The 20,571-nt window shown below is 49.2% G+C and overlaps 1 protein-coding gene across 2 annotated transcripts in view; it reads left to right on the forward strand.

Moving 5' to 3' along the window:
• PRDM4 (PR/SET domain 4) overlaps positions 1-18,073 on the forward strand; it is a 58,927-nt gene extending 40,854 nt beyond the window's left edge. For both annotated transcript variants that reach the window (XM_029597280.1, XM_029597279.1), the window contains exons 10-13: positions 2,359-2,486; positions 2,777-3,118; positions 9,650-9,818; positions 16,114-18,073. In XM_029597280.1, coding sequence (XP_029453140.1) covers positions 2,359-2,486; positions 2,777-3,118; positions 9,650-9,818; positions 16,114-16,387 — 913 coding nt within the window. In that variant the 3' untranslated portion in view covers positions 16,388-18,073. The remainder of the gene's footprint in view (positions 1-2,358; positions 2,487-2,776; positions 3,119-9,649; positions 9,819-16,113) is intronic.
• The last annotated feature ends 2,498 nt before the right edge of the window (positions 18,074-20,571 follow it).

Consider the following 20,571-nt stretch of genomic DNA (forward strand, 5'->3'; position numbering starts at 1 on the left):
CAGCCCAAATGCTTTGAGATACAGACAGCAGAATATAAAGAGCCTGCACACCATAAGAACATAAGAACATAAGAACATGCCATACTGGGTCAGACCAAGGGTCCATCAAGCCCAGCATCCTGTTTCCAACAGAGGCCAAACCAGGCCACAAGTACCTGGCAACTATCCAAACATTAAATAGATCCCAAGCTACTGATGCCAGTAAAAGCAGTGGCTATTCCCTAAGTCAAATTTGATTAATAGCAATTAATGGATTTCTCCAAGAACTTATCTAAACATTTTTTAAACCCAGCTACACTAATTGCACTAACCACATCCTCTGGCAACAAATTCCAGAGCTTAACTGTACATTGAGTGAGAGAAATTTCTCCTATTAGTTTTAAATGTGCTACATCCTAATTTCATGGAGTGCCCCCTAGTCCTTCTATTTTCCAAAAGAGTAAATAACAGATTCACATTTACCCTTCTTCATGACTTTTCATTATTTTATAGACCTCCAAGCTGAACAGCCCTAACCTCTTCAGCCTTTCCTCATAGGGGAGCTGTTCCATCACCTTTATCATTTTGGTTGCCCTTCTCTGTACCTTCTCCATCGCAACTATATCTTTTTTGAGATGCAGTGACCAGAATTGTACACAGTATTCAAGGTGCGGTCTCACCATGGAGCGATATAGAGTCATTATGACATTTTCCGTTCTATTAACCATTCCCTTTCTAATAATTCCTAACATTCTGTTTGCTTTTCTGACTGCTGCAGCACACTGAGCCGACGATTTCAATGTATTATCCACTATGATGCCTAGATCTTTTTCCTGGGTGGTAGCTCCTAATATAGAACCCAACATCGTGTAACTACAGCAAGGGTTATTTTTCCCTATATGCAACACCTTGCATTTGTCCACATTAAATTTCATCTGCCATTTGGATGCCCAATCTTCCAGGCTTGCAAGGTCCTCCTGTAATGTATCACAGTCTGCTTGTGATTTAACTACTCTGAATAATTTTGTATCATCCGCAAATTTGATAACCTCACTCATTGTATTCCTTTCCAGATCATTTATATATATATTGAAAAGCACTGGTCCAAGTACAGATCCCTGAGGCTCTCCACTGTTTACCCTTTTCCACTGAGAAAATTGCCCATTTAGTCCTACTCTCTGTTTCCTGTCTTTTAACCAGTTTGTAATCCACGAAAGGACATCACCTCCTATCCCATGACTTTTTAGTTTTCTTAGAAGTCTCTCATGAGGGACTTTGTCAAACGCCTTCTGAAAATCCAAATACACTACATCTACCGGTTCACCTTTATCCACATGTTTATTAAACCCTTCAAAAAAGTGAAGCAGATTTGTGAGGCAAGACTTCCCTTGGGTAAAACCATGTTGACTGTGTTTCTTTAAACCATGTCTTTCTATATGCTCTGTGATTTTGTTCTTTAGAATAGTTTCTACTATTTTTCCCAGCACTGACGTCAGGCTCATCGGTCTATAGCTGCAGGACACATTCCCTTAGGTATAATGGGAAAGTCTTTGCTTTTTAATCAGTGGAGCTATGTTTTGGGGATTATTGTGTTTTTGGCCCTTTGTGGGGGGAGGGGAGGTTCGTTGTTTTATGAAAATCTGATGGAGTTGGCCTTGGTGTGCCTCACTGCAGGGAGAGTAGTTCAGCAGGACAGGCCAAGCCTATTGCCACACCAACTTCTCATCCCTTTAAATCCCTCTGGAAATTCCTTGGGGCAGAGATGTAGGTCGGGCATGTTGTGTGTGTGTGTGTGTGTGTGTGTGTGTGTGTACGTATATGAAATGTTTTCATTCTGACGCTAACCGCTGGGATGCACATTCTCATTCAGTTTCATAAACGTCATTTTTATATAATGCAAGCACATGGGCATTATTTTCTATCTTCTGCTAGAATTGCAAATTCGTTAGTCACTCGGCAGACACTGAAGGCTTCCCTCATCTTCAGGGGCATTCTGAGCCAGGCTTTCTACTTGGAAACACCCTCTCTGCTTTGGTTGCCTCCTAGTGACATCTTGGCTTGTGAGGCATATTGGCATTTCCTACTCTGCCAGGTTTAGGCTAGAGACCAGCCTGCTAGAGGTGCATGCTATCTCTGCCCATAGGCAGGGCCGTGCATGCCACCTTCCTTCATCAAGACAGGTGATATACAGTGAGTTTAAGATGTTACTGAGAGAGAACACTGAACCTCAGTATACAGTGATTATAATATGTAAACATGAACTTAAAACTTTGTTTTTAAACTGAGGAAGACCTGTCTAGCAGTCCCGGTAGGGTGCGTATTCTGCAGATTAATGACCTTCTGCCCTTTTCTCGTCTCCCCTCTCCCTGCCTGCATTAGGAACGTGGCTGAGCAGAATCTGGTGGCGTATCCCCACAACGGGAAAATCTTTTTCTGCAGCTCGCGCAACATTGCTCCAGAGCAAGAGCTTCTCTTTTACTATAGCAGGGACTATGCCCGGCAGCTGGGTAAGTGTGGCCGGTGACCCAATGCCATTTTTTTTTTTCAAGCATAGCTGAGAAGTGAGTTGGGGGGGGGGGCGGGGGAGTATGCGCTCTTGCGGCCTTCAGGTACTTGTTTGTTGTCCCCATTACCTGCTTAATCTGTGCGAAGCCGCTGCCCATACTTCTTTTGTTTAGGGTGTGGGTTTTCCGAGGAGAGGTGAACAGGTCACGGGCTAGATGCATGCTTATCAAGCAGCTAGGTGCTGAGCGCCGTGGCCCCCAGTGATAGAGCATTGTGCTGGTGTGTGTTACAGCTGTCCCCGAGGAACCAGAGGTGCAGGTGTGGCAGGTGTGTCACTGTGGAAAGGAGTGCATGTCCTACTCGGATTTCAAGTCGCACCTGAGCTGCCACACGCACAACCACCTGCCCAGCCAAGGGCATAGCGCCGGCGGCGGCAGCAGCAGCGGTCACGTCCAGGGACAGAGCAAGGAGAGGAAATGGAAGTGCTCGGTGTGCCCCCGCACCTTTACCTCCTCCACCAAACTCAATGTCCATTTCATGGGTCATATGGGCATGAAGCCGTACAAATGCGAGTTCTGCAGCAAGGCCTTCAGTGACCCAAGCAACCTGCGCACCCACCTCCGCATACACACAGGTAAGCAGGAATTAACAGGCCCCCCCCCTTCCCCCTTGTGTGCCAGGTGGGGGCTGTAAATGTTCCCCGCACGCCTCACCTTGAGTGGGGGTAAATAATACAGGAGCAGGAATTGGGGAGTCGTCTGTTGGTGGACCCTACTAACATTCAGTCTAATGGTAAGGGAGTGCATGAACCGCAGTCACACGGCGCAGCAGTGTTTCTAAAGCTGGTCCTGGAATACCCCCAGCCAGCCCGCAGATCTATCTCATGCATATTTATTTAGTTTTAAAGACTCTTAAGTCTGCATGATCCTGGATTCTTGGCAGAGTACAGTAAACAAAAATCAACAATAAGAACATAATTGCCATACTGGCTCAGACTGAGGGACCACTAAGCCCAGTATCCTGTTTCCAGTCCAGGTCACAAGTGCCTGGTAAGATCCCATACAGTAAATGGAACCCAAGTAGTGGATAATTTTTGGACTTTCCCTCCAACAACTTGTCCAAATCTTTTTTTAAACCCAGCTATGCTAACTGGTTTTAACCACATCCTCCAGCAAAGAATTCCAGAGCTTAATTGTGCATTGAGTGAAAAAGAACTTTCTCTGGTTTTAAGTGTGCCGATTATTAACTTCACAAATACAAGCAACCAAATCAATTGAGCTATTAAATTTTATCACCCCACCCTAAACTATAACTTGCTCTCCCATAAAACTCAACAACCTGTGCTTTATCTCTTAACCAATTTTGTGGGAATGGGGGGTGAAAGTTACAAGAAAGAGAGGGCAATGGCAACCACTTTAATGGATATTTTACTCATTTAAAAAGGTTTTTCATTTCTTGCTGAATGTCTGTATGCATTCAGTACCTCTAATATCATTGGGAAATGCATTCCACAATTGTGGATCCGCTGCTGTGAAAACTCATGTACAAATGAGTCGCACTAACGAAACATCTCGTAGATTTCGCCCTGCAGATCTCAGCACTGTAGATTTATAAACTTTAAGATATATTGGAGTCCCACCCCTGAACACTTGGTTTATTCAGGTTAGATTTTTAATTGTAATTCTCCAGCCAATGGGTTACCAATGTAGGGATTACAGTACTGGAGTGATGTGATCCCTGACCCTTACAGCAACATTCTGCATTACCTGTAATGCTCATGACTTTGATCCAGGCAATTGTGTATATATAATAAATTATGGTAATCTTAGCCTGTCTTTCAAAAAACACAAAGACTAATGACATTACTAGGTAATACATTTAACACACAGAGGAGAAAATATTTTTTTTTTACTTAATGCATAATTAAACTCTGGAGTTCGTTGCTGGGTTTGGACAAGTTCCTGGATGAAAAGTTCATAAACCATTATTAAGTTGGACTTGGGGGAATCCCCGGCTTATCCCTGGGATAAGCAGCTTGGAATCTTATCTGTCTTTTTTGGGATCCTATCAGGTACGTGTCCCTTCAAACAGGATGTTGGGCTTGATGGACCTTTGGTCTTACCCATTATGGTAAATCTTATGTTCTTAAGGGATTGCAAAATGGCACAAAAATCAGCAGATGGTAAATAAGGCTTGAACTTTCTCAAGATATGTAGTGTATAGAAAGGGTTTTGAACCACAGCTTTTACCTGTAGATTAAGTGATATAAGAGAAAAGAAATTTGAACTTGAAGACGTATATAAATATCTAGCAGTAGATGAATATGCAACAATTCAGCACAAATCACAGAGAAAAGATCAGCAAAGAGTACTAAAAGAGACTCTAACTGTATTGAAAAGTGCATTAACAGAGGATATTGGAATTGTCCAATCTCCAAAGTAGGAGGGAGGAGAAGAAGCTACCAGAGAAAAAGGATCTAAAATGATCTTCTCAGTTTTGCCGATATTCAGACTAAGCCTGTTATTAATTACACCATTGTTCCTGTTTGTGCTGCTGCACCCGTCCAGACAAGTCTAGTTTCCCCCCTCTGCCAGCACATAGAAGAACAACGTAGTTTTCTCTGCAACGTCATCCCTGCTACTTAGATGTGGTGCCAGCTCGGAGAAAGCCAATATTTTATACTCCAGCAGATGGTAGGAGGTTCTGGTGGTGCAGCACAATTTCTCACGGAGTCTGCTTGCCTCCCATGGTGGGATTTCCAGCGTAGTATTTGTGATTTCCCAATGTTAAGAGGGCCAGGCACCTGGTTCGCCTAGGGTAGCGAGCCCCATTGTTGAGATTCCAAGCCCAGAGGGAGTTTGGTAGAGCCCAGGGGGTTTATGTTTTGGACTGCCCCCCCTTTTGTTAAGCCTGTTTCCAAGGTTTTCAGCCAGGAATAATCCAGTCTCACACAGGCTTGTGTGAAGTCTGGGGAATGGCATTTTCTATCTTTGGTGGGGGGTAAGTGCCTTTTGGGGGGAGGTGTTTATAGCCAGCACTGGTCTGACTGTCCCGTGCTAAATTCTGCCACAAATGGAGGAAGCCTGCCGATGCAAGGGTCCCACTAGCACTTCGGATCCGCTTTGTTCGGCGCGCGTGTAAATGGCGGAGGCTTTGAAAGCCTCGGATTTGACTGCCCCATCCTCTGCCGCAGAATCAGGACACAGGCCAGTGGAGGCCTCGGGGACTGGTTTCAGCGGGAACTCCTCCATGCTGGTTTCTGCTAGCAGCTTCCTCAGATGCCAGCAGCTGGGTTTGGAGATTTCCCAGGTGTTTTCTGAGGGAGAGATGGCTAAGGGTTCCTTTTAAAGCCCGGGAATGTCTCTTTCAGTGGATTTTTCCACGAGGCCGCCTGTTCATTTCAGAGGCCTGGTGAGGGAGAACCACCTGAGGTCTCCATTTCTGGACTTTGTTCAAAGGCTTCACTTAGGGATCAAGTACCCAGTAAGTGAGCTAAGTTGGTTGTGGAGATCGTCTTCACCTCCCCTGCGTGTCATGAAGGTCCTGAGGATCTCCTAGGTTCTGGGAGCTGTATTTTTCACTGGAAGAAAGAGATTCCCTTGGAGAATGAGGATGACATGGTTATTCGTCTTTTTCACAGGCCTTATTAATCAGTGGTATCATCTCTTAGAATCACTGATTCTAAGCCAAAGGAGAATCTTGCTTGGGACCCCATTATTAAAGGTATTGAATTTTGAATAGAAGTTCCTTGAGACTGGTCTCAAAGGAGTCAAGAACTTGACTAAGCTGTATCTGCTTAAGAGGTTGAAAAACGTTATTTCAGTTGCCTTGTGTAGATATGCTACTTTCTGTGGTTACTAGAATTACTATTTGGGTGGAGGGTAGTACATCCCTCAAAATCCTCAAGATAGGAAGATTCAGCTTCTTCTGAAGCATGTTCTCACTTCAAATGCCCTTTTGGTGCAGGTTCCTATCTATGGTGGGAATGTCACACAGGCTATTTTGTGCTGGCAATCGCAGCTTCCTGAAGGGGAAGAAGGCAGCTCGGCTAGTATCAGGGCTGGCCTTCTTAGCCTTGCCTTATATGACCTGATCAGAATTTCCTTTAAGTTAGTAGCTTTAGCTGAGGTTGCTAGAAGACTTCTGTGGCTTTGTCATTGGGCAATGGATCCACAGTCTAAGGCCAAATATTGTAAGAGAAAACTTCTGTTCGTGGTGGATCTGGACATAGGGGATCCTAGCCCAAAAGGCTTCCTGAGGATAAGCGTCTGTCCTTTTATCTTCCCAGTAGGGGTTTAGGTTTCCAGGCCTGGGAAATGGTCGTATTCTTTTCGGTACAGGGCCAAAAGTTAAGAGGCAGCCCTTTTTGAGGAACAAGAAACCAAAATCTGACTCAACCAGCTCGTCTGGAGCCAGTCGCACCTCCCAGTGAAGCGATGTGAATTCCGGGAGGCTTCCATCCACAGTATTTAAACAGGTCCACATCAGACCAGTGAGTACTGGATGTAGTTTGCCTCATTAACCCTCTGATTCCCATGCGCCTCGCCTGCCAGAGAGTTAGCAGTATGGGCTATACTCTTCCTAGGCTAAGGGAGATGACCCTGCTTCCCCTCGAAGCATGAGGTCACAGTCGCTATTCCATTTATTTCATGGTTCCCAAGAAGGATGGCGCCTTCTGACCTGTTCTCAATCTGTGGTCTCCATGTTCCTCATTTCAGAATGGAGATGCTTCGGGCCATCTTGGTAGCAGTATGGGAAAACGAGTTTCTATTGTCTTTGGACTTTTTGGAAATGTACTTTAAAATTTTCATCAGGGCGGAAGATGAAAAATATCTTCCTTTCTGTGTCCTGCAAGAGCATTTTCAGTTCAATGTGCTCTTTTAATCTGGCCCCGGCTCCATGCACCATGCAGCCTTCCTGAGGAAAGAGGGAATCACAGCTGATCCTAACCTAGACGATTGGCTGGTCAGAGCCACATACTATCAGAAAAAGATCTGGCCGAGTTAGATCTTGGCTTCTTGTCCCCCAAAAAGGACTGGTTCTTTCGTTTTTTGGCTCTGTATCAAAAAGAATGTAACCATTTCCTAGGCCTTCAGCATCTGGTCAGCTTACTGCTTTATTTATATTTCTTGGTATGGAGATAATTTTCCCTTTCTCTTAAACATCATTCTCTATTTTTGGAAGTTTTTTGAGGGGAAAAAATTTGTTTTTTCATGTTTATAGTATGTTTTTAGGGCTTTCTCTGAGCTGTACCACATCTAAGTAATAGCGATGATGTCACTGAGAAAACTGTGTGCTCTGCCTCCATCTGCTGGCAGGGGGAATAACTCACTTGTCTGGTCTGGACTGGTGTAGCAGGGTTCGTGGAAAATAAATGAATAGGTAAGACAATTTCTACATTTAAAACTTTCAAACATTTAGTTATTAGCCGATGTGGATATCCTGAAAACCAAACTGATGAGAAAGTACTCCAGGATAGGCTTGTGAAACAAAAAATGTAAAAAGGGAGCCAAGGCATCCTGCATTCATTTCATAGAGGATTCTGGGAGCCTTTATTTATTATTTATTTATAAATTTTTATATACCGCCGCTCATCAAAGATATCACGTCGTACAATACAGCAAGGAACAAGTATACCCTGGAAGCACTGCCAAAACGCACAAGGTCTTACCTGAATTCTAGATCCAAGATGTGTATCTGCCTAACACGCTGATGTGTTTGAAAAATGTTTGTGTGAATTTTTTAAGAGCATAAAATGTGGCATCCTGTGTCAACCCAAAGGTCCATCGAACACAGCATTCTGTCTGACGGTGGCCAGCCCAGGTCATAAGTACCTAGCAGGATCTCCACGAATAGATCTAAGCCTTCTTGCTCTTATTAATGCGTAAGCAGTGGCTTTCCCAAGTCTGTATGGTTAAGGGTTTATGTACTTTCTAAATACTTTTTTAAACCCAGCCATGCTGCTTTCACCACAGCCTCTGGCAACAAATTCCACAGTTGGATTGTGCACTGAAAAATTACTTTTTCCAATTTGTTTTAAATCTCATCTCCTTCTTTAGTGGGGACGATATAACAAGGCATGCTAATATTAGCACAAGTTTTTACTCCTGTTTTAGCGTGAGACGTTAACTCTGGTATTTAACAGGGATTTTAACTCCTAAAAAAAAATGCACATTAAACGAGGAATAAAAACCAGTGCTGAAATTAGCATAGATTCATGCAGATCCCTTGTAAAAAAAAAGTAATTGTCTATTCCCCAATAATGCAGGGAGGTGTGTTAAAGCTTAAAGCACATTTTTTTAATGCTGGAAATGTTAACTTCTGTATTAGAGCAGCAGTAAAACTTAACTCCCATTTCTGGTGGCCATGTTTTACTATTGCTGTGCCCAGCGTGGTGGTGTCCAGCTGTTTCTGCCAGACTAGGCACAGCAGTAGAATAACTTTGGCCTCCAGAAATGGGAGTTAACTTTTATGCCACTTCAGGCCAAGGAGTTAACCTGAGAATCCGCACTGTGGAGTAAGGAGATAAGTGCTTGACGTTGGAAGGAGAGTGACCAAAATGGCCTTGCATGCAAGATTGGCACTGGGCATCCTGTCTTGGGCACAGTCTTGCATGCAAGGCCATTTTGGTCATTGTTCTTCTGGGTTCAAGTCCTTACCTCCTTACTCCTCCTGTTTGGAAGAACTTTTTAAAGCACTTTTCTGCCTATTTTCCAGGTTAACTCACATTTTAGCGCTGTTTTTTTTTTTACTCCTGTGGGGACCCTGTGCTAAAATGTTATCAGACTTTTGTGTGGGTTTTATTACATCAGCCCCAGTATTTTTTTGAAAGGGTAATCGTCCCCTATCTGCCTGTTCCATTCCACTCATGATTTTATAAACTTATCACATCCCCGCTACCATTTTTGTTGCCCTTCTGTACCTTTTCTAGTTCCATTAAATCTTTTTAGAGATAAAGCAACCGGAAATGGAAGTTGCCTGAAGAGGATGGTTGGAAGTCTCTTATCCAGGGCTTCTCTCGTTCCCTTGGCCACTTTCCCGGTCTGTCTTGGGAAGCTGTGTTCACCTTGGCATGAGCTGCCTGGTCACACAGACCATCTTCAGTGTCGGGGATTGATTGCTTTGCTCTAGGAGGAACTTTCAGCCACCTCCCTGTAACCCCTAGGTCAGAAGAATTATCGCTGTGGGATGTGTGACAAGTCCTTCACTCAGAAGGCACACCTGGCTTCGCACATGGTGATCCACACGGGGGAAAAAAACCTGAAGTGCGACTTCTGTGACAGGATGTTCATGAGGAGGCAGGACCTCAAGCAGCACGTACTCACTCACACGCGGTAAGTAAGCACTCAGAGCCGGCAAGTGACTGCAGCCCCGTCCCGTACGTAATGTGACAGCAGCATGTACTCACTCACACGCAGTAAGTAAGCACTCAGAGCCGGCAAGTGACTGCAGCCCCGTCCCATACGTAATGTGACAGCAGCACGTACTCACTCACACGTGGTAAGAAAGCACTCAGAGCCGGCAAGTGACTGCAGCCCCGTCCCGTACGTAATGTGACAGCAGCACGTACTCACTCACACGTGGTAAGTAAGCACTCAGAGCCAGCAAGTGACTGCAGCCCCTCCTGTACGTAATGTGACAGCAGCATGTACTCACTCACACGCAGTAAGTAAGCACTCAGAGCCGGCAAGTGACTGCAGCCCCGTCCCGTACGTAATGTGACAGCAGCATGTACTCACTCACACGCAGTAAGTAAGCACTCAGAGCCGGCAAGTGACTGCAGCCCCGTCCCGTACGTAATGTGACAGCAGCATGTACTCACTCACACGTGGTAAGTAAGCACTCAGAGCCAGCAAGTGACTGCAGCCCCTCCTGTACATAATGTGACAGCAGCATGTACTCACTCACACGCAGTAAGTAAGCACTCAGAGCCGGCAAGTGACTGCAGCCCCGTCCCATACGTAACGTGACAGCAGCACGTACTCACTCACACGTGGTAAGTAAGCACTCAGAGCCGGCAAGTGACTGCAGCCCCGTCCCGTACGTAATGTGACAGCAGCATGTACTCACTCACACGTGGTAAGTAAGCACTCAGAGCCAGCAAGTGACTGCAGCCCCTCCTGTACATAATGTGACAGCAGCATGTACTCACTCACACGCAGTAAGTAAGCACTCAGAGCCGGCAAGTGACTGCAGCCCCGTCCCATACGTAATGTGACAGCAGCACGTACTCACTCACACGTGGTAAGAAAGCACTCAGAGCCGGCAAGTGACTGCAGCCCCGTCCCGTACGTAATGTGACAGCAGCATGTACTCACTCACACGTGGTAAGTAAGCACTCAGAGCCGGCAAGTGACTGCAGCCCCTCCTGTACATAATGTGACAGCAGCATGTACTCACTCACACGCGGTAAGTAAGCACTCAAAGCCGGGAAGTGACTGCAGCCCCGTCCCGTATGTAATGTGACAGCAGCACGTACTCACTCACACGTGGTAAGAAAGCACTCAGAGCCGGCAAGTGACTGCAGCCCCGTCCCGTACGTAATGTGACAGCAGCATGTACTCACTCACACGTGGTAAGTAAGCACTCAGAGCCAGCAAGTGACTGCAGCCCCTCCTGTACATAATGTGACAGCAGCATGTACTCACTCACACGCAGTAAGTAAGCACTCAAAGCCGGGAAGTGACTGCAGCCCCGTCCCGTATGTAATGTGACAGCAGCACGTACTCACACGCGGTAAGTAAGCACTCAGAGCCGGCAAGCGTAATGTGACAGCAGGCATATTCGACATTCAGTGTAAGTGGAGGCAATAAGTGAGAGCAGGTATCGGCAGACTTCCTGTACAAACTCAGATCAGTGGGTTGTGTATCCCTACAAGCAGATGGAGTCGGAGACAAAACCGTGGACACTGCTACATGAGAGAGAGTGCCACCTGCAGGCCCTCAGTATTTCTCTGACTCCAGCAGATGGTAGAGATGCAAACCTGCAGTCTAGGATTTAGATAGTTAGATAAATAAATAAAAACAAGATTAGTTGAGCAACTGTAGTGTGTTGCTTCTTGAGGTGTTAGGCACCGTCCCGGGCCATCCCTCTAGTGGAGCTGGGTATCCAGAGGGTTGGTTACCCCTGACTGTGTTTCGCCCGTGTGCCTACCAGTGGACCTGATATCCAGAGGCTTCTGGTTGCCTCGACCTCCGAAGCAGTTCCCTCATTCCTCTGGTTTGGTAAAGTTGAATGTTTTGGGTTGTTTTTTTTTTAAAAACAGCCTTGTTGTCTTACCGCCTCAGATAAGCCTCCGGAGTCGGCTGGGGTGGTGGGGACTGTGTCCTGAAGCCTGGTGTGGGGCAGAGCAGGCTGTGAGGAGGTTGGCGATCCGGGTGAGCCTGACAGCTTTCGAGCTTCTTAGCTCAGTGGGGGATGTTTCCTCGGCCCCCCCCAGGGGGCTCATTCTTTCAGGCGCGAGACATGGTAGGGACCGGAAGCACCACGTTATGGGAGCTTTGTTTCACAGGCTGGGAACTGTTGAGACTTCTTGTGTGGCAGGTGCCGGGTATTTTTTTTTCTTTGCTGCGTGGCTGCACAGTGGCTCGTATGGCACTAAAATCCAAGATAGCTGCCTGCCACGCGGGCAGCGCGACGGGACCAGCTGGATTCGTGTTTGCTCTATCCCGTCTGCATTTCTGGCTAGGAGGAGCCCCTCAGGAGGGGGGCGCTCCAGCTGGCAAGGGCTGCGTTCAGCCGGACCTTCGATTCCCTGTGGAGTTTTCAGATCTGCAGGGGAAGGATCCCCCCCCCCGCCCCCGGCTGTCCCCAATGGAGCTAGGGCGCGCAGCTGGAGAAGATCAGCAGCATGGGTCCCCGCGGGGGAGGTGCAATTGTACTTCTCCCCCCAGTTTGTTCTTCTCCTGCATCAGGCTTTTCTGTCAATCAGCGGGCCGGAGTCAAGAGGACTGCGGAGTGAACCGGGAACCCCGTGGGTGGGTCCCAAGCGGGATTCTCAGGATCAGCCTGAGCTGGGGCTTCCTCACCCCGGAGGCACAGACACAGTGGTGATTGACCAGCAGGGGGACTCCTCTCACCCGGGTCCTGATTCTTCTTCCCCCCCCCCCCCCTACCTGGGAGACCCCGCAACAGATGACCCATCCCTAGATAAGTTCTCAATTCTGGATGAGGATGACCCTCGGGTCATACGGTTGTTAAAGCTCGAGGAACTACGCCCCTTGATTCCCCAAGTGCTGGAGGAATTAGGGGTTGAGGTCTCCGATAATGAGGGGAGTCAACCTGGTACTCGATGACTGCTTTTCCACTGCCCAAGAAGATCAGGAAGTTAGTGACCCAGGAGTGGGATTCCCTGGATTCCGGTTTGAAGGTGGGCAGAGCAGTGGCAAAGCTTTATCCCATGAATCTGGAAACGTTGGTCCTCTTGAAGGTACCGCGAGTGGACACCGCTGTTGCAACAGTCACTAAGAAGACGACAATTCTGGTGGCTGAGGCGGCAGCGCTGAAGGACATGCAGGACCGCAAACTGGAGATTCAGTTGAAGCAGTTGTTTGAGGATTTGGCGCTCAGCCTGCATGCGGCAGATGCTACAGGCATGTCTGTGTTGGGTCCAGAAGGCCTCGGAGGTTACATCTGGCGACTCTTTGCCCTTGCAGGCAGGGGTAGCGTATGTGGCCAATGTTCTGTTTGACTTGGCGCGGGCTATGTTTTCTTCCGTCGTGGTCCGCAGGCTTTTGTGGTTGCAGAACTGGTCAGCAGACTTGTCCTGCAAGGCACAGCTTTGTTAATCTCCCCTTTAAGGGAAAGCTCCTCATTGGGGAGAATTTGGACCTGTTGGAGGAGACTAAAGGAAATCTGTTGCCAGAGGATAGGAAACCTAGTAGGAATGTGTTCCCTTCCCGAGCTTGTTTTCGGTATTCTCAGAGGTTTCGGTCCGGTAAACCAGTTCTGCCACCCAGTTCCAAGCAGGGCTCCAGTCGACAGTAGTCCTTTCATGGAAGCCGACAGACTTCCAGAGACGGCACCGGCCAGGGCTCAGGCGGTAGTAAACCTGTGCAATGAGGCCAGGGTCCCCCACTCCCCCGTAGAAGCGGCAGGCGGCAGATTATCCTACATCTTCGAGGAGTGGGAGAGGATTACCTTGGACTGTTGGGTCTTGGAGGTGCCCTAGATTTCTTGTGTCCAGTTCGGGATGCCTTTGTGGAGTCACATGTGCTTTTGCAAGGCAGGTGAAAGGCTTGTGGGCGAGACTTCAGAGGCTTCTCTACTTAAATGCCATTTGTCCGGTACCTCCTGCAGAACAGGGTCAGAGTCTGTACTCGGTGTACTTCGTGGTCCCCAAAAAGGAAGGCTCCTTTTGACCTATCCTTGACCCGAAGCAGGTGAGCCGGCGCTTCCAGGTACCCAGGTTTCGTATGGAAATGCTCTGCACAGTAGTTGCAGTGCTGCACAAGAGGGAGTTTTTAGCGTCACTGGATCTGATGGAGGCATATCTGCACATCCTGATCCAATTCAAGGTGCCAGGACGACATTTTCAGTTTCATGCTCTTCTTTTTGGGTTGGCTACGGCACCTCACATATTTACCAAGGTGATGGTAGTGGTAACAGCGGCTCTGCACAAAGAAGGGATCTTGGTACATCCGTATTTGGACGATTGGCTTATCCGAGCCAAATCTCTTGAGGACTGCGAGAGGTCTCTCCAGAGGGTAATGGGCATGTTGAGGTGTCTCGGTTGGGTCATCAACCTGCTGAAGAGTCAGCTGGTGCCCACGCGATGCCTGGTGTACCTAGGAGCACGCTTCGACACGCTGGAGGGCAAAGTCTTCCTGGCTTCAGACAGACTTTGGAAATTGCAGGCTGAGGTGCAAGGGCTACTTCGACGAAGTGTACCAGCAGTCTGGGATTATCTCCAAGTCCTGGGCTTCATGGCATCCACTTTGTAGTTGGTTCCCTGGGCATTCATGCACATGAGACCGTTTCAGCGTGCGCTGTTGTCCAAGTGGAGTCCTCTTTCGGAGGAATTCCACATTCCCTTGCCTCTGCTTCGAGAGCCCAGACGCAGCTCTCTTGGTGGCTGTCACATCGTAAGTTACTGAAGGGCATGGATCTGGATCCCCTGGATTGGGTGGTGGTCTCGACGGATGCCAGCCTCTCCAGGTGGGGAGCAGTGTGTCAGAACAGGACGGCTCAGGGTCTATGGCAAGTGGCGGAGAAAGCCTGGTCCCATCAACAGACTCAAAACCAGGGTGGTTCGCCGGGCCCTTCAGGAGTTCTACCCTTAGTCAGAGGTCGGATGGTGCATGTGCTGTCTGAAAATGCTATCATGGTGGAGTACATCAACAGGCAGGGAGGAAATAGGAGCCCGGTGGTGGCACTGGAAGCGAGGCGGTTGTTTGCTTGGGCTGAGCTTCATCGGGGGGGGTGGGGGCGGGCAGCTCGCTGTTCTCATGTCCCGGGCATAGACAACATGCAGGCGGACTTTCTCAGCAGGCAGCGGTTGGACCTGGGAGAATGGGAGTTGTCTGCCAAAGTGTGGAACCACATTTGTGCCAGGTGGGGCACCCCCCAGCTGGATCTGATGGCAACTCGCGCCAATTCAAAGACGGAAAGGTTCTTCAGTCGACGGAAGGAAAGCGGATCAGTGGGGCTCAGTGCCCTAGTGTGTCCATGGCCCAAAGGAATTCTTCTTTATGTCTTTCCTCCGTGGCCTCTGATCGTACTTGTTCTAAGGCAGATAGAGGTGCATCGTGGTACGGTAGTGGTGGTGGCACCGGCGTGGCCCAGACATCCCTAGTTTGCGGACCTGGTGCAGCTGGCAGAGGACAGTCCTCTTCGGCTGGCCCATCTGCCGCGCCTTCTTGGGCAGGGGCCCATATTCTTGGATCGGGAGGATCACTTCTATCTCGTGGCTTGGTTTTTGAGAGGCAGAGGTTATGCTAGAAAGGATACTCTGAGCCGGTCATTTCCACTCTTCTTCAGGCTAGGAGATCCGCTACGTCAATGGCATATGTCAGGGTTTGGAAACTGAAGGGTGACGTCTGCAGAGGAAACTGAGCCCCGTGACAGTAGAGGTGTCGCAGATCTTGGACTTCCTGTAGCAAGGATTACTAAGGGCTTGGCCTTTAATTCCCTTTGAGTGCAGGTGGTGGCCTTAGGCGCTCTTAGAGACTCATCTCAGTCCTGGAAGCTGGAAGCCCATCCAGATATCATCCGATTTCTTAAAGGCGTGAAACATTTGTGGTCGCCAGTGCGTAAGGTGTGCCCAGATTGGAGCTTAAATGTTTTCTTTTGCTGTATTATGAGAGTGAAGGAGCCTTGTTTGGGCAGGTGCTTAGAACTGACTGAGCCTCGCTGGGTGCTTGCTATCGTTTTTCCATCAACGTCTTCATCAGATGAGGTCGTCCATGTGTGAGGACTGTCATCCTGTGACAGGTAAGCAACTCTGCCTTGTCTGTATGAGCGAGAAAGTCTAATCCCTTTTTCTAAGAGCTGGATGCACCTCTCCCCCCTCTTTACATTGCTTGGTCTCCTTGGTGCTGCTGGAAATCCTGAACCCCTCTATACTGCAGTTCATCATTTTAAAGCTCAGATCGCATGAGGATGTAATGCTTTTCTTTCTCTCTCGCTTAGGGAGCGCCAGATTAAATGTCCTAAGTGTGACAAATTGTTCTGGCGGACGAACCACCTGAAAAAACACCTGAACTCCCACGAAGGGAAGCGGGACTATGTCTGCGAGAAGTGCTCCAAGGCCTTCCTCACCAAATACCACCTCACCCGGCACCTCAAGATCTGCAAAGGCCCCAGGACGGGCCCCTTCACCCAGGACATGGATGAGGAGGAGGATGAAGACGACTCGGAAGATGAAGAGCTGGTCTGCTCGGAGGACACAGGACTTCGGGGTTAATAGCGAGGCACCACCCCCCGAGTCACTAGGGATTGACGGTCTCCATATTTATTTTATTTATTTATTTATTTTTCCACTTTCGTTGCTCGGTGATTATCTGAGCCTCTTCAACCACATAAAGGTGTTGTAAGGCCCTCCATGTGACTTTTTTTATATAGAAAAATAAAATGGACCTTTTTTTTTTAATTTACATTTTAAGAGAGAGAAGAGTTGTGAAGACTTGCGGACTAGGGAGCCGAGCCATGCTGTGTCGGTGCACTTCTCAGCTCTCACTACAGCCATCGGTCACCATGCATCCATTATTACTTCTTAAACATTTGAGTGCTGACCCTCGCATCTTTATGTTGGCAAATAATGGTTAAAAAAAAGACTTCACCATCAGACCCTAGTGCACTTCACAGCACACGAAGCAAGGTGCTGGAATTCTAGTCTGAAAGTTGCGGAGTCATTAATCGCACTTTAACTCGTGCCACGGTGGGTGATTGCTTGGCAGGTCCGCTTACCTGTATTCTCCGACGACAGCTGAAAGGCAAGGGTTACTTGTGCACTGTTCTGTTTAGGCTGTAAATCCTGTGGCGTGGAAAACAGCAAAATGCAAAGAGGTGTGCATCCTGGCAGCTGCCTTTTACGGACCCTACTTAAGCATCTGCTGTGCCTCTGCTACAGATCCTGTCTGCCCACACTGGATAATAAGTTTGTGGTATATAGCAAGAGTATCTGATTGTATAATTGCACTGCATTGGTCTTCCCTGAGCAAATGAAATGTTGTTACATTCTGCACCTAATCTGTAACCACCAGTTCGCTCTAATGAGCTCGGAGGAAAAATGCCTTTTTAATAATGGTGTTTAAGTATTAGACCAGGGCTTCCCAAACTATGGCTCACGGTCACCACACCTTCAGCTGGGGTAACAGGTTCCTCCAAGGGCAGTACTTTTTGCCCTGGTAGCATTTGTTAGTGGGAAGTCAGCACACGAGGCCTGTGAGGGTCTGTGGTAGCAGGAACACGCCCTGCTTGAGGAGGGGTCGGAGCCTGGCTCACAGGCCCTGTGCTGTCTTTCATTACTAAGTCTGCCGCTTGCAGATCACCTCTTGGGTTCAGGAGCAGCAGGTGGGGGGCGGGGAGGAGTGAGCATGCACAAGGCCGGTGGAGAAGGCCACCGCTCCTCTCTCCTCGCCCACCGCTGAGCCTACCCAAAAGAAAAAGGTTGCACGTGTCCGCAGCCTGCCATCTCATTCCCAGCGCCTGCCGTTCAGGTTTGACCCAGGGTCCAAAGTGTTGCGGCTGATTCTGGCCAGGGACTGTTTGAAGGGAGGGATCGGATACAGGAGGGGTTTGTGGTTTGGATTGGCTAGAGAAGGATTAGCTGTGGCGTAAGAAAGGAGCTGGGTGATGAGAGAAGGGTCTGAGGTGTGAGAGGGGATGAGATTGAGGGACTGGGGAGAGAGAGGGTGAGAGAGAGGAGAGGGCCTGGTTAGATGGAGAAAGATGAGGAGAGGACCTCTGGAAAGGGCGGTGATCGAGAGAGAATTGGGTGAAGCATTTTAATTTTTAGGTGCCATCATTTGTTGTGCTACTCTGTCAGGAAACTAATGAGGAATAATGATGAACAAACGTATTGTAACTGGATTTTAATAAGGACTTTGGGTACTGCAAATAAAAACAAAACTGGCTTTGGCAATCCTAAGCCACAGCTTGCTCTCTGGTTAACTGAGCTCAGTCTAGAACGGATAGTGAAAGCCATAACTGGTGCTTCCTTATCATTCATGCCAGATCAGTCCAAACAAGTGGATTATGACCCCCCTGCCAGCAGGTGCAGACAGAGGGGGGGGGGGGGAACCAAATTCAAAATTTGACTTCACGCCCCCTGTTAGGGGTCTGTTGGTGCCTTCAGCTCTTCGGAATTGATGGTGCAGACATGGGGCCTGGTGCTGCAGCTAAGCCCAGGTTCTTGGGGCCACTGTGGAGGATGCTCCTGGTGGGACTGATTCTTCCTCCCTCCCTGGGGAACAGGCTCCTTTGGATTCTGGGTGGTCAGAGATGGCTGTTCCCTGGCAGCACACACTTTTCCACAGACTGCCTCCGAGCCTGCTGTGGTGACTCCGGCAGCAGTCTGAGGTGATCACTCTCTCATCTCTCTCTCTCTCTCTCCCTCCGCTTACTTGTGGTGAGGCGCGGTGCTGCAGGTAAGTCACGGGGGCTCAGCGTGTCGGCCACTGCAGTTCTGTCTGGCTCGCGAGCAGGCAGGCACCAGTTGGGCAGCTATGAACTCCAGCAGGTCAGCGCCCTGCCAAGAGCAAAACTGGGTAGGTTCCCCTGATGGAGCCCTGGCCCCCCTGGTAGAAGGCAGACCTGTAGTGCACATGCAATGGTCTGGTTGGCATTCCCAATGTGGCTGGATCAGCAGACGTTTATTGCTGCTGCTTGCCAAATATTAATAAATGTAACTATGCCAGACTCTACCTCCCTCTTCCCTCCGATAGTTGAACAGAGAAGATTTGGGAAGCGGGGGGGGGGGGGGTGTGCTACATATTTGCCCTCAGGCCCAGCAGATCCTGCAAAGCTCCGGTTCTTTACTGAGTTATTTCAGCAGGTGACCTTGCATGCTCACTGCAGATCCTCTCTCCTGCCCTCAAGCAGCTGCAGCGGGGCGGTAAGTCTCTCCCGGGCTCTACGGGCGGAGTTTTCACTATCAGAGCGGTGTTTTTCGGGAGATGGTCTCGCTGTGCTCCGTGGTTAACCGCATGCAATGGTTCGTGGTCAGGCCTGCCATGCATGTGGCGCAGTTCCTGCCCGCCTCAGCCGTCTGTCTCTGCTCGGCGTGTGTATCGGGTGGTGAGGGGCCTTCTCTTCCCCCCCCCCCCCCCCCCCCCCCCCCCCCCCCCCCCCCCCCCCCCCCCCCGTGAAACACCGGCGCGTCGGGCCTCCTCCTGCCACCCATATGGTTCATGTCAGGGTCGGTGTTTCCTGCATTGAGCCTTTGGCCTCGGCCAGTGCAGGAACGATGGCCATTTTAGGTTCCTTGGAAGACTTGGCAGCACTTTCGGGGGGGCTGGAGGACCCCCCTCCCCTGCAGCTTTTCCCAGTGCACCCAGGCCCTGTAGGGGGGGCAGGGAAGCCTGGATAAGACGCTGTCGGTGGATTTAGCTCAATCGGGACACTGGGCCTACAGCGTTTGCACCCCGCGGTTTCTCCCCAGAATTTATTTTACTTCTCCACTGGGCTTTTTTTGGCACAGCAGGAAGGGTCCGACCTTCAGCTGGTGGGAATGGCCCCTCCTCCTCCTCCTGCCCCAGCCATTCAGGCGGCTGGGTCTGGCTCTGTTCGTTCGTGAGGTACTTTGGGCCCCTGGGATGCAGTGTTTCCTGAGGCCACTGCGTTCGGATGGGGGTTTCGGAGGTCCCTCGGAGGCTCCTGGGGATACAAGGCTCCCCTTGGAGGGTGTTCCAGCCCCTAATCATGGGACAGACAACCCGGATGTTGCCAATCCAGGGGACGATGTGGCTGATATGCCGGTGTCTGATTGGGACAATACCAAGATTCTTTGTTTCGTCGGGAGGAATTGGCCCCCTTAATTCTGCTGGTCCTCAAAGAGCTTGGTTTGAAGCTTCCTCAGTTGAATTCGGACCTAGATAGGGCGGACCCGGTTCTGGATGGGACTCGTGCAGTTCTTCGGATGTGGGCTTATGGGTGGGCTGAGCTATGTCGAAGCTCTATTCTTACCTGAGCAGACGTTAGAGCTCTTTGCTATGCCAAAGGTGGACGCTGCGGTATCTGCTGACACCCAGAAGACTACTATTCTGGTGGCGGGGGCCGCAGCTTTAAAGGATGTCCAAGACCATAAGCTGGAGATTCACCTCATGTGGATCATTGAGGTTTCTGCTTTGAGCCTTCGGGTGGCTATTTGCTCCAGTTTCATGCAGCAGGCATGCTTGGGTTGGGTGCAGCAGTTGCAAGGAGACCAAGCTGGTCTTGCGGAACGCTTGGAGGCTTCAGTGGCGTACGTAGCTGATGCATTGTATGTCTTAGTGAGGGCTTCTTCCTGGCTTATGGCTTCTGTGGTGTCGACCAGGAGATTATTGTGGTTGCTGCACTGGTTGGGGGATGTTTTGTCCAAATCTAAGTTGGGTTCTATGCCATTTTAAGGGCTGTCTTTTGTTTTGGAGAGAACTTTGAGCAGTTGGT

The sequence above is a fragment of the Rhinatrema bivittatum genome, chromosome 4 (assembly GCF_901001135.1).
Source record: "Rhinatrema bivittatum chromosome 4, aRhiBiv1.1, whole genome shotgun sequence".
Classification (NCBI taxonomy): Eukaryota; Metazoa; Chordata; class Amphibia; order Gymnophiona; family Rhinatrematidae; genus Rhinatrema; species Rhinatrema bivittatum.